General features: G+C 42.2%; 1 protein-coding gene across 1 annotated transcript in view; it reads left to right on the top strand.

Moving 5' to 3' along the window:
* The window catches only part of LOC309674361 (dedicator of cytokinesis protein 1-like), a gene marked incomplete at both ends in the record, with an annotated part of 33222 nt that extends 19438 nt beyond the window's left edge, over positions 1–13784 (top strand). The window contains 2 exons of the mRNA XM_082486382.1: positions 911–1017; positions 13627–13784. Coding sequence (XP_082342508.1) covers positions 911–1017; positions 13627–13784 — 265 coding nt within the window. The remainder of the gene's footprint in view (positions 1–910; positions 1018–13626) is intronic.
* Positions 13785–14011: the final 227 nt, after the last annotated feature.

Below are 14011 nucleotides of genomic sequence, written 5' to 3'. Positions count from 1 at the left end.
CGTTTTCATTTCTGTGTTCTGGTGTGTCAAAATGAGGAAAAGAAAGATAAAGTAGAAATAAAATAGATAAGTATAGTCTGAGTCTAATGTTCCAATGGCCTGAGGAACCTGGCACTTAGCTTCTGCTTGCCTCTGCTGTAAACTTTTTTACACATACTCTTATGCTTCCTATGGGCCCAGGGAGTACATCGTTGGTAGAGTTTCTGGACTAAATCATGATTTTGATAGCAAAAGTACTGGGCAAATACACCAAATGAGAAATACCAGGATTTAGCCTGTTTTACCCCAAACACTAGAACTGTAGTTCTGTCACTTACAATATTTACACTGAGATTGAATAATACTTAGAAGCGAAGGCTTAATAGGAAAAATAAAAAACCCTCAAGATTTTACGAAGTGATGCAAAATTATTGAAAAGTTTTTTAAAAATCTGTATTAAGCGGGAGCTCAGCTGATGAGCATGATGATACCTTCTCCTAAAACATGTGTGTTTGTGGGGCTTTTCTGTTGGTTAGAGCTTGTAACATGCATTATCACTTTTTTTTAATTATTTTTGGCTTATATGCTCATGTATTACTCTGTTAATGGTATGTGATGGTTGAAGTAGAGAGGCAATAGCACAGACAACTGAAATTTGAAATCTAAAACCATAGATGAAACATGGGGAAAGAATAAAACTGAGATAATAAGGAAGAGGGAAAAGGAAAAGATACAAAAAAACCTAACAAACGGGTGTAGTAAAGACAATTCACATTTCTCTGGAATCCCTCTCTAACTCTGTCATGTCTGGAAAAAAAATGAGTTGCTTATCCAAAAGTATGTAGCTGTTTATATAATTTTGTGCTATTGGATGTTTTTTACATACTTTGGAGAGAGATTAATATGTTTTCACTTGTCTGTTCGTATGTAGCAAACTCTTCACTGAATTCATCCTAAACGTTCCTGTGAGCCGGCTCACGATCCAGAAGCTCTACTGCTTGATAGAAATAGTTCACAGTGACCTCTTCACGCAGCACGGTAAGCAGAGCCTTTGCAACCATTAAATTGCCGCATTATTCATTGTCTCCAGACCTCTGCCAGTGCAAGGTTTGTCCTTGCTGCCGAACGCGGTGGAGGTTGTAACCAATTAAGGTTGTTCCATTAGAAGGACAAGAAGATTTAAAGTAAGTGAGGAAATGCTAATTGATACTTACTGCAGGTTATAGATCATAAAGAAGTGAAAGCAAAAACTTGTAATTTTTAATTTAAAAGGGCACTAAGTGTCCAGTGTTATTGGCATGTGTTGTAACTTTAACTGTGGTGTATTTTATCAAAAGTGATGAATTCAGCTTTTGTGCTCAGTGAAGTTCAATGGAGAATGGGAGGTTTTGGTGTCCTTTCTTTCAAAGTGGTGTTCTCTCCCCTTAAGCTGTCCCCTCGCTGAAGTAAAACAAGGTATAAACCCTTTAGAGTGTGCCATTCACCCATGCTTTCTTAATTTCTTACTTTCCTTTTATGTTAGTGGGCCAGTGAAAGGTAAGTTCAAGCACTTCTCTTCCGGATTTCTTCATTCAAGGTGAAGCATTTTACTCTTTTTCTAGATGACTGTGGGTTAAACTAACCTAAACTAAGTGTTTATGGGCTGTCAGAAAAAGTTAATGAAGGAAGCAAATAGGCAGCGGTTCAATGATAGGGGAAATTTGAAAGGATCCTTCTGTCAGATCAAAAATACTGGGATCACGTGATGCAAAGTGCTGATAAAAGAAATTTTTCTGGTTCCAATTAAATAAAATGTTCGTGGTGGGCTGGCTTTGTACTGGCAGGTGATACACCAGATCGGGTAACATCTAAGCATAGCTGTGTAACTTTTGGATCTAGTAACTTCTTCCAGTTAGCAAAAAAGTATAAAGCCAACACAATCTATGCTGGAATCTATTATGCTCCTTAATTTCACAAAACTTTATGGTTTTGCACCTGGCGTGGTTTGACGACGCTCCCAGAAGGTGGGGTATTGCATGGATCTGGTATTAACAACTGTGGAATTAAGTCCTATCTGTCACTCTCTCCACTTGATGTTTTCATTGCTACTTGCACAAAATCAGAAAGAAGAGTGATGCTCAAAGAATGAACTTTACATTTTGATAGCACTTTTTATTTAGACTGAATTTGCACTAAGATGACTCTCCAAATTTATGATTTATAAAAAATACATGTAAAATTATTGAGTCTACATGATATATATTACAATTGGTTAAAAAAGAAGTCTAATGAGAATTAAGGCTGGACGATAGAGATCCTGGAGACTGAACCTTTCGAGAAGGAGAGCGAGCTTTTCCATAAGAAAGCCTTCAGTACAGTTGCAGTCCCACTTGAGCAACAAGGCATAACACAGATTGTAAATTTACTTCCTGCAGTTGTGGATGGTGATGAAGTAAGAATAAATCTCTTAAAAAAACAGAGTCCACCAGCCGTGTCGCCACATACTGCACCAGCAAGTCCAAATGCGGTTCAGCTTGATCTTTGCTTTTGAGATCTTCTGAAATTGTTCAGCCCTTATGAGCCACACCAAATGAGTGACACAGTCGTCTGTATTTTTAACGGCTAGGTTTGCAAGAATAAAAAGGAGGAATGTAGATGAAGTAGCTGATGTCGGGGCTTGGGTAAAATGGTACATTTTACCATTTTAAAGTTTGCTCTTTAAGATATGCGCATCAAGTGTTACGCCTTCCCTTCATTCATTCTTAGCTCTCTGCCTTTGGAGTAATTTTTCCTTCTCTCGGCTACTTTTAGGTTACATGGTCTTTGGGGCAGAAGTCAGTGATATAAGGTATTATACTTGACTGCCCTGGACAGGAGGAGATTGAGATAACTCACATAAACCAAGAAATTATGCCTATAAAAAGCACTCCTAAGGAAGGCTATCGTGGCACATCATGTATTTAATATGTCAATCTTTGACTTCTCTCATTCCACCAACTTCATTTTCAGAGGTTGAAGGAGAAATTGTGTGTGCCTGGTTTGTTTTTCAAACCCAACTCTCAGCCACGTGGGTTGCAGAGAGTGGTACAATTTAACATTATTCTCTTGTAGAGCCACTAAGAAATTTAAATGAATTGGTTTTAATAGCAGGGTCATTAATCTGAACTCAGTCCGGTTATGTTGACAGAACAGCACTACTTAATGGCTTTTGGATCTTATCGGGAGGCTCCTAACCAGGGGTTTTCATGTCAGCGGCTGTTAAGAATGTCTTAAACCTAACGTGCTTCAATGGAGCTGTAACGGAGATTCCAGGCACGTATGCTGCTGGTGCTGCCCAGCCCGGCGCGTGCGGCACGGTCTGACCGCAGGGGACGCTGCCTTCGCCCCACCGGAGCACGGGGCCGGGCACGGAGGAGGACTCGCAGGGTTCGGTGCAGCAGCGATGTGGCTGTGCCGCTTCCCGCAGGCCTTTTTAGCGTCCACATCTCTCCCTTCTGCACGGTTTTCTGGGACCTCGTATCTACGTGTACTTTTTTTGTGTGTGTGTTGATAAACAAAACGTTATCTTAAAAGCTTCTCTTGCCACTGGTAATTCTCTGTAAAGCTTGTATCTGGAGAACCAGTCGTGCTGGGAAACTTTCAAAAACACTAAAATTCACTTGAAAATGAACCCGTAGCCACAGCCTTTGTTAAATATAGATTTCTTTTCTTTGCTCTGTGGGTTTGAGTCCTTATTGATGAAAGGCAGTTCCGCTACCTCTCCTGCTCCTCGTTTATTCAATATATTTTAACTGATAGGCAATACTTTCATATAAGTATCCAACTAATCCTGTATCATATTGCAGAAATGAGATTTTCTTTTAGAAAAGTAATGTGCAGTACAGGATTGTGGAATTGATGGAGAACTGTAAAATGTACAGAAAATCAAAGAGCATTTCATCAGTGTATTTCTGTTAGAGAAAAATGCTCTAATTCCGCGCTTTCAGAGGTCAAGTAAAATTTATTTTCATCTCCAGAGGAATTAAAATTCAAAACACATGAAGTTGTGAAGCTTGAAGGATGTGGGGGTGAGAGGGGTGAGTGTGGGAAATAGTTTTGTAAAGCATTGTGCTTGAAGAATGACGTTGAGTGATGGATGATTTGGTGGTCTTCACGAAATCTGAAGAGTTTGGGACCTTGGATGAGAATGTACTATGGTATTGTAGTTTGTATGCCTTTAAAAAGGATGTGAAATAGAGTTCTAAAATTCGTTTGCAGCTTTTCTGGTCATGTCGTGTGCCATTTATATGTTTCCTTCTGAAATTCGAGGTAACTCCTCTGCTTTGCAGAACTCCTACTTATTTTCAGTAAGCTTTCTTCAGCCCTGGCAGGAAAACCCTGTACACTCTTTATGTTCTGGTGCTTTTGTCCTAACAGGAGCTCACAATTGAGCCCTTATACCGAAGGGAAAAAGAAAAATCAGTATGTAGCTACTCAGTCAAAGCAATGTTAAGCAGCATATGTGTATATTTCTATATATATATTTGATAGGGGAGTAATAGGTGACTTCAAGGAGCGTATTTTTCCGAGCTTGTGATTATTTACAGAGGCCAACAAGTAGAAGTCATCTCTCTGTATAGACTAAGTCTGTATCAGATCTTCATGCTTCTAGTTTCTGTCCTTGAAACAACAAATATTCAAATACTGCTAGGGAAAAAAGACTTTGCTGTTGATTCCCTGCTAGCGTAAGGACAGCTGCTTCTGCCCCTTTTCAGGGGTTACGTTCATCGAGTTCAAGGCCTGTTTTGCACATCGTAGTTGATCTGCCTTTTTTCCCCTCCACGTTTGTACCAATAATCTATTATGTCTTTGGCACAATAAATGTCAATTCTCCTCTGGTATAAAGTAAGCTGCATGTTGTTTTTCTCGAGCATGGAAGAATGGTCATGCTTACTGCAGGAGTTAACGTAACTCTTTCCCAGGGCTAAATCACAGCAAAGGGCTAAGAGTGTGCCCGTTAGGAGTTTTTCAAGAGCTAAACTGCCTGGCTCTCCCATACTATTTATGGATGATTTTTTGTTTATATATATATTGTGTGTGTGTGTTGATATATATCTATATATCTTGTGTATATCTATATCGCATTTCTGTGTATATATATTGCCCTGGTAGTGATCAGCAGGATAAAGGATGGCTGTGAACAGGGAGGCGGGCGGTCTGTGCTTTGGAGGAGTTCATTTGTGACTGTCCCATTCTCTGATCTTTGCAGAGAGGAAAATTATTGGGCAGAACTCCTCTGCATAGGGGCTGGATGCTTCTGCAGGGTCTTTGAACACCCCAGTGTTCATCTGTGCTGACTGGGATGCAAATTTTTGCATGCAGTAAAGCATTTCAAATTGTCAGTGATTAACATCCTGATTCAGCGAGTTATTTGATTTTAAGACTTGAATAGAGCCTTAAATATACTAGGCTTCTTGCTCAATGATACCATAAGTACATCAATATGTTCTTATATATGCCATACATATATAATATTTTATGTATGTATATATAAACATAAGATAAACATGAATACATAATGATTTTATGTAATTAACTATATATGACCATATATAAGTAAATACATGTATGACTAAGTAACAGTTATTACCCCTTACACATCAATTTACGCAGATCTCTTACGGTGCACACAAAAGCTTTTTTGTCTGTATAAAGCAGCAAACTGTCGATTGAGACCAACCCTGCATCTCTTCCTTTCATGTGCTGCTCCCCTCCAGAAACCCCCACCTCGAACCCCAAAACAAAGGAAGCATTTCTTTAGGTTAGCACCTGAAACGGTTCTGTGTTGTCAAAGTCTTCTGTAAGAGTATGCCCAAATGTAAGCATTAATTTAAAAATCAGTGTGGAACGGTTTTATAATAAAGTAGTGCATGTTTTCAGTTTTAAATGTATAAGTACTTTACGGTTGGTAGTTAAATGAAGTGTCTTATCCCACAAATGTCAAAATTTTGGTTTCATGTAAATTGCGATTATCTGATTTGTTTTGTCCTATAGAGTTGTTCGTATTTTCCGTTGCTTTGTTTTACAAGTGTCTTCCAGCTAATTACCAAGTCAGCTGTGTAGCTGCTGTATTCTTAAATAGTTAGGAAATCTAGTGATTTCTCCATTAGAAAATTATTAGTCTATTAAATATTAGTAGACAGCATATAGCATTTATAATATGAGTTCTTATTGTTTGATTATGACTAAAATGACAAACTTTGTCGCCATGCTGTGTAGCGGAAGCGACGTTACTAAGCATAGGTTTTATTTTTTTGACCACATTAACTAAATGAACCATAAAATAAAGAAATGCATTTCTCAGTGTCCCTCCAACTGAAATGTTTTCAAATTGACAAAAATTTATTGCGTGTATTTAGCTTCAGCGTAGTTCCTGTGTCACTGTTTCCTTTGAAATCTTTGCTTGGATGCTCATAAGTTGATAATGCCTCCTGAGCATCCTTTTATAAAGATTAATATTTTATTCTCACTGCACATTCCTGTGACATTAATCATTGTGGGTTGGACTTGTGCAGTAGAGAACAGATGTCGAATTATTGTTGTCTGTAATCATTGTGCATCATACTCACGAGCTATCTTCAGAGCTGGCTTTTGAGCAGGAGACTAATGTTATAGACTATAGATTTATCAAGGTTCCCCATTAATCAGGGCTGGGAGGTGTTTGTGACAGGCAGGCTGATGAAGGTTAACCTTTCCTCTTCTGTACTTCTAATCAAGATACAGTTGATCAACTCAGTGTTTTTCAAAATCGTTTATAGCGGAGGATGCACTTAAAATCTTATCTCCTCGTAGAGCGTATTACCATAGTACTGGATTTGTTGAAATATATATATATAGATATTTGTGCGTATGTGTTTTGGTGGGTTCCATCTTTGCATTTTGTTGCCTCCTAGCTCTTGTATTTTAATAGAGGTATCTGGAAAACCTGAAAGCGATGGAATTGTTTCAGTAGCTGTTTCTGCTTCAGTTCAAAGTGTTGTGTGATTAGAAACCAATGGGACAAAGGTATTGGTCTAATGGATGGGGTCTACTGGAAGCAGCTTCGGAGCGAAGGAGCTGCGGTGCCGGGGGGCAGCACCAGCGGCATGGGGCAGCCTTGCGTCAGTGGGGGCCAGCTGCGTGCTGCGCTGTCCTAGCAAAAGCCTAGGCAGCAGGGCTAGGGAAGTTTTTCCTCATACCCTACAAGTACAGCATTAAAACTGCAAGAAAAAAGAAAAATACGTAAAAATCATCCAGTATGTAAGCTCAATTTTATGACCAGTCAGATGCTGGGTTTCATGAAGTACCATTTTGATTTTAGACATAGCTTTTGTCATTCCCATTGGCAATATTTATTCCTTTTTGCCTACTTCAAAGTAAGCTGTATGTCATAGAATTGCAGAATGCTTTGGGTTGGAAGGGGACTTAAAGACCATCCAGTTTCAACCCCCCCGCCCTGGGCAGGGCCACCTCCCCCCAGCCCAGGTTGCTCCCAGCCCCGTCCAACCCGGCCTTGACCACCTCCAGGGATGGGGCAGCCACAGCTTCTCGGGGCACCCTGCGCCAGGGGCTCACCGCCCCCACAGGAGAGAATTTCTTCCTAATATCTCATCTAAATCTCCCCTCTTCCAGTTTAAAACTGTTCCCCCTCGTCCTGTCACTTCCCTCCCTGATCCAGAGTCCCTCCCCAGCTCTCCTGGAGCCCCTTTAGGCACTGGAAGGGGCTCTGAGGTCTCCCCGGAGCCTTCTCTTCTCCAGGCTGACCCCCCCACCTCTCCCAGCCCGTCTTCCCAGCAGAGGGGCTCCAGCCCTCCCAGCATCTCCGGGGCCTCCTCCAGCCCCGCTCCAACAGCTCTGTGTCCTTCTGCTGTGGGGACCCCCCGAGCTGGAGGCAGCACTGCAGGGGGGGGGTCTCCCCAGAGCAGAGCGCAGCAGAGGGGCACAATCTCCCCCTCACCCTGCTGGCCACGCTGCGGGGGACCCCCGCATCCACCAACACCCCCAAGTCCTTCTCCTCAGGGCTGCTCTCAACCCATTCCCCACCCAGCCTGGATTTGTGCTTGGGATTGTCCCGACCCATGTGTAGGACCTTTCCCTTGGTCTTGTTGAACTTCATGAGGTTGGCTTGGGCCCACCTCTCCAGCCCGTCCAGGTCCCTCTGGATGGCATTCCCCCCCCCCCCCCCCCCCCCAGTGTGTTGGCTGCACCGCAGAGCTTGGTGTTAGCGGTGAACTTGCTGAGGATGCACTCGATCCCCCTGTCCATGCGTTTATTTCTACCTTAGCAGAAAAGTTCCATAGGTAATTTGAAGGCCAAGTAATCTTTAGAAAGATTTCATGGTGTTAGTGCTTGCACAGTTCTCTGGGGTGGGGGGGTGTAGGATTTTGGTGGTGGTGGCTTATAGGTTTCCTTGTTTGTTTATTTTTAAAATTCCAGGAAGGATCTAGATTGTTTTATCAAGTACCCAGCACACCTTGATGCTTTGTTTAATCCTCCCCTGTTCTAAAAGCTGCAACAGCTACAAACCACGCAACAGATGTTCGCAAGTTGTTGAGGAAGGCGGAGAGCCTGGAAGGTGGTAATGGAGGAGCATCGTCAAGTCTACCCGTGGAGACTTAGTCTTTTGTATTGGTTGTGTAATTTCAAATGAAGTGGTGTGACAAATCAATTAGTTTTTCCTTTCTCAGAAATTCAACTTGAATACCTTCCCTATTGATTAGAGCGTACTCTAGACAATCTAACTCAAAGGTGACATAGCTGCAATTTTCGCCTTCTGCATGCTTGCAGATATTAAATTGATCTTTGACCGTTCTCTACTAGTAGGGCTTAACGGGGACATGAAACATTTTCAAACCTCTAATTAGGGGCCTTTGTAATTTATTAAAGATTGATTCACCTCACAGGCTTTACAAAGGCACGTTCATATGTCTTTGCTGGAGTGCTTAGCAACTGGGCATCGGGGTTTCTTTCTCTCCCCTGCATTTGATGAAAGGAGTGTGCTACACCACTGTTTTGTCTTGGGGTGTGTGTGTGGTTTTTTGGGGTTTGTTTTTTTTTTTTTTTTTCTTCCCTAATCTGCTCTTTTCTTTCCCAGTTAGTCAAACCCTAACGTAACGACATAGACTGTGGTTTCACCAATGCAGAGGCACAAGGCTCCAATCTTAAAGCATCTCTGGGACAAACAGACTGAGCTGAACGAGGTTGACATTTATATGGAAAATTAGTTGTTAATTTTGACCTGCATCCATCTGGTGATTCCTGTTGCGGAAGACCAGCCTTGAGTACTTGAGCAAGGAGGGGAACGTCCTGTGGGATAGGAGTGAGTGATCAAGGTTTGGAGCAGTTCGGAGACAGAAGTTTAAAGCAAATGTAAAATGAGGATTATACAAAATGCATGGCAAGTCAGTGCCAGCAAAACCTTCTTTATGTAAGGGCTGGATCTTCACTCAAATTCGTGTGTGGTTTTTTTTTTTTTATATCAGGGTGTGCTGTGGTCTTTTTTTTTTTTTTTTTAGCTAAGGTTATGTATTTGAAATATGTGACAGCAAACTTACTTTAAATGTACATATATCATTGTCTGCCATATTAGGGCAGTTTGGAGACCTCACTTTTGTATAAATAGCTTTAGATCATTTAATGAGCATCCTGGTAAATAAGCTCTTTCAGTCAGGTCAATTATGTTTAGCCAATTTTTTTTTTTTTCACCGGAGATCACCACCTCTTTTCGCTTTTAATATCTGTGTAGATTTAGGATAATATAGTTGTAAACAAATAATGGGAACTTATGATGAAGATGTTTCTCTGTTATTAGATTTGGATCTTTTGTAAGCCAATTCTCTGCTACCTGATGGAAACGAGTATGAGGGGATGTGAGAAGTCATGGCTAGGTGTATTTCCCCAGGGAAACACATTGAAGGGTCTAATGTCCGTTTCTTGAGGCAAAAACGTCAACAAACGTACCATGATTTTTCTTCTTTCTGGGTTATTAAGCTGGAGGTTAAATGACCAAGAAGTAATTGAATAGAAAAAGTCTGCACTGAAGAAACTAACTCTTCAAAGTACTGTCTTTGAATGAGAGCCCACTTGTTCGTTCCTAGTGAACATGTACTTACGTGAGTCACTTGAGACTGAAGAATATTTCTCTTGGAACTACCAGAAGTTGGGTGTGCTTATACACTGGTATTTCTCATCCTCCATGTGTGAGCTTATAAGGCAGGAGGAGGATGCTGCTGTTTCAGTGCCTCTCTAGCATCTCGTTGAGATGGAGTGCTCTCTATTCTGCGTTACAGCATGTTTTTTCTTGATTATTTTTGAAGTCAATGATTCCCCCCCCCCCCTAAAGTGTGCAGTTTGTGAGAGCAGGATTCCAGCCTTTCTGCTGGGTAGGGACAAGTTTGTGGGGTGCTGCTCCTCTCACTCTTTCCTGCTGTGTAGGAGGCAGAAAGCTGTGGTCACCGATGACCCGGGGCTCCTGAAACAGCTGCAGAGAATAGTACAAGTCATTGCGGTTGGAACTCACTGCACCGGCTGAAGGCTTCTGGCAAACTTTGGGCAGAGACTGTTTCAGAGAATCATAGAATGGTTTAGGTTGGAAGGGAGCTTGAAAATCATCTGGTTCCAACCCCCTGCAATGGGCAGGGACACCTCCCACCAGCCCAGGTTGCTCAAAGCCCCGTCCAGGCTTCTCTGTGAAGTCCATCTTCGTCTCATCCATTCTGTTTTCTTCTATGTTTTAGTGGCAAAACCAAGTCCTCTTGAACCCATCCTTTATCACAAGGATAAAGATATCGCTCATCAAGTGAGAGTAATTTTCACCTTGGCACTGAGTTTTTAACGCCTGTATCAATTTTTCCAAGCCAAAACACACCGCCATAGGCATGGATTCATTTCTTCATCCTCGGCATCCCCATTGCCTCCTAGCTGTCAGTTTTTCTGGTATCTGCAGCACATAGTTTAGCCCTGGTGATGCTGCCTTGTCCATCCCCCGCTTGTAACCAGCAGACTGGCAGCTGCGCCTCAGTTTTCACTGTGGAGGGATATTGAAGTTGCAGTGCAGTGCTGTTGGGTACTCTGTTACAGTAGTACCTTCTACAGCACTGCCACCTCGGTACCCGGTGCGGCGTCTCCTGAATACTGACGGGAACCGTCAGGAATGGGTGAGGGACATTCTGTCTCTGGACGTCTCTTCAGCCAGTAAAGGTACTTGGTTCTGGTGAATCAAAGCGGGGTCACCATCATTTGGTGATGTGGATCTTCGTCATGCTTTGGGCTACTGGTATTTGCTGTAGCTTCCCAGCAACATTTTCCTCGTCCCGTAACTCCTGCTTATCCTGATTGCTTCTGGGTGCCAGTTACATCCACTGCAGAAGGAGAGAGACCAAATGCGTACCAATAAAGGGAGTGTTTGGGTGCCGAAGGAGCTTCTCTGCTGCTACCAAGAAGAGGCTTCCTAGTGTTGAAAGTGTCACTTTGAGCTATTGATCTCTTGGCTTCTCAGGAAAGGGTCAGGTATAACCCTAAATAAGTGTTTTCACATTGCGATATGGGGTCATCCCCTCTTAATTGAGATTAGTCTCCTGTTTTCACTTTTTAGTCTTGTGCCTTCTGCTGTGGTCTGTATGTTGTTACTCAGGCTCTTGGTGTTGGGGTGATGATGCTTACTGGTCCAGAACTGTTTAAAATCATCTTAAATAAAGGCTTAATTGAGTGCTCATGAGCATTTCTGAATGTTTCAGGGAGTTCAGATTTTGTGTGAAAATAATCTCTAAGCAATTATGTAGAAGGACTGCCATGAAGCTTTCTCATGTGAGTCATCCATATGCCATCAAGTCCAAGCAATCTGGGCAATATCACTGAAAAAAAATGTCAGCGTGTTATATCTTTTGTGTGGCTGTCAGGAGCTTCATCCATATTTTTCCAGGTACTGTATAATTGCAGATCTCACGAGCGAACAGCCAATGTAGCATTTGATAAAGTGAATTTTTTCGGTCGCGTTTGCAGAGTTTGTACGTCAGGTGGATTTATAGTACAAACGCAACTTTTTGGAGTGACCCACGTTGTGATAGTGTATGTCCTATGTGTCAGGAAAACAAAAATTTCTTAATGGTAACTGTTGTTTTTTTGTTTTTTTTTTTTTTGTTTTTTTTTTTCCCAAGATCCTTGGTTCACGTGCATGTACACGTATAGCTGTACTGCCTTCGGTCTGTCTTATACGTATGAATTCTCTGAGAAGCTGCCTGCCAGCTTGGTAGTGCCGCCCTCTTGGTACAGAGACGTGGTACTCCCTCCTTCGGGCAGAGCAGAGCTCACACCTTCTTCCATATGTACATGAGATAGTTGGGCGGATCGGGAGGGAAAGGGACTCGGGAACTGGTGTCTAGTAGGGTAAAATAGCTGGAAAAGTCTCACGGTTTTCTTCTGTTTCTGCTCTACAATATTATTTAGAGGAGGTGGAAAAATACCAAAATGGTCTTAATTCCTCCTTGTCCCTTCCTGCCCTCCTTTTCCTCACCCCCAAAATATGTTTTAGTACTATGCTGATGGTATACACACTGTGTAATTTAATCATCGTTATTTCTACTTGAGTAAGTCAGGCTCTGATGAACAAGAATAACCAGTTCCCCTCCTTTGGGAGTGGATTTATTTGAGGGCTGGGAATGGGGGAGGCTAAAGGGTTTTAACGTCACTCTTTCCGCTTCTGCGGGTGAAGTGTGTGTGCTTCCAGTCTCGGGCCGTGGTGGGCTGCAGCTGCTGGCACCGTACAAGGGCAGAGATCTCTGCCTGTGCCATCTCTCCTAAAGGAAAAAGAGGGCGGTCTGGGGTTAGGAGTGAACTCTAGGTCCCTGTACTCCCTCGGGGCAAGACAATTTGTGGGTTAAACGTTGATTAGATTCATTAGATCAGTGCCTCAGGGTTACCTGCTGGTAGGTTTAGGAGTCTCAGTGTTCACCTTATTTCCCTGACATTCTTGACTTGAGCCAAAATGTTGAGCTCCATTATTTAGCTCTGTGTCCATTTTCCTCATCTTCTCTCTCTCGCTCTGCAAGTCCTGCACCTGCCTTGTGCAGGCATCTCCGACTCAATACCAGCATAAGGCATTTCAGCAGCATTTTTTGAGCTATAAAAGACCACGTCACAGAACTGGATGTTAATCTGAATGGCATCGTACATCTCAGTGGGTCGTGTTTGTACAGTTAGGCTGTGCTGCGCCGATAACCAGTACGGGTGAGGTAAAAGACGTTTAATACACCTTCACAACACTCAACCAGTCGAGCAAGCGAGAAGCTAAGCTTGTGCGTAATGCTTTGTGTAATGCTGCGTAGGTCCAGTTAATCAATGTTTTTAAGCAGAGGCAGTTAACATCAGTGAGACCACTCAAGTCCTGTGCTGAGCTGGGGCTGGTGGTGGCGCGGGTGGGAGGGTAGCGCTTCTCCGGGCGTTCTTAACCTAATGACTTCATTTTCACTCGCTTATAAGTTTTTTAGTTTTTTTTTATGGTTTTGGTTGAAAAGCAGGTGACTGGAAATCTGGAAGTTATCTTCTTTTTCCTGATTTTTTTAATCTTACGTAAGCACTGAGGCAGATTGGTTATTTAGGCAGTGCTGTGAAGTTATTTAAAGCTGTGTATGTAACGTTATGTTTTGTGTGCAGACTGCAGGGAAATCTTGCTGCCAACAATGACAGATCAGCTGAAGTATCACTTGGAAAGACAAGAAGATTTGGAGGCTTGTTGCCAGTTGCTGAGTAACATCCTGGAAGTACTTTACAAGAAGGACGTGGTTAGTATCGCATGGTTCTGTGATGATTAGCACTTAAAAGAAATGGATCTTAGTAGAATGAATTAAGCAGGTAACTCCTGATGGCTTAGATTTTTATTCTTTCTTTCGCCCCCCTCCCTCCCCCCTCCCTTCTAACCAATCTCTTTTAAGTCTTACGAGGATGTGTTGTGTGATATCCCAGGACACTTCTTATTTTTTCTGAGGCACATCCAGTAATAATTTTCCAGATATTAGTTAGATAGTGAGTAAATAGATAT

This window comes from Vanellus vanellus (assembly GCF_965231255.1).
Source record: "Vanellus vanellus genome assembly, chromosome: 7".
NCBI lineage: Eukaryota > Metazoa > Chordata > Aves > Charadriiformes > Charadriidae > Vanellus > Vanellus vanellus.
This window is presented reverse-complemented; position numbering and strand designations above follow the sequence as displayed.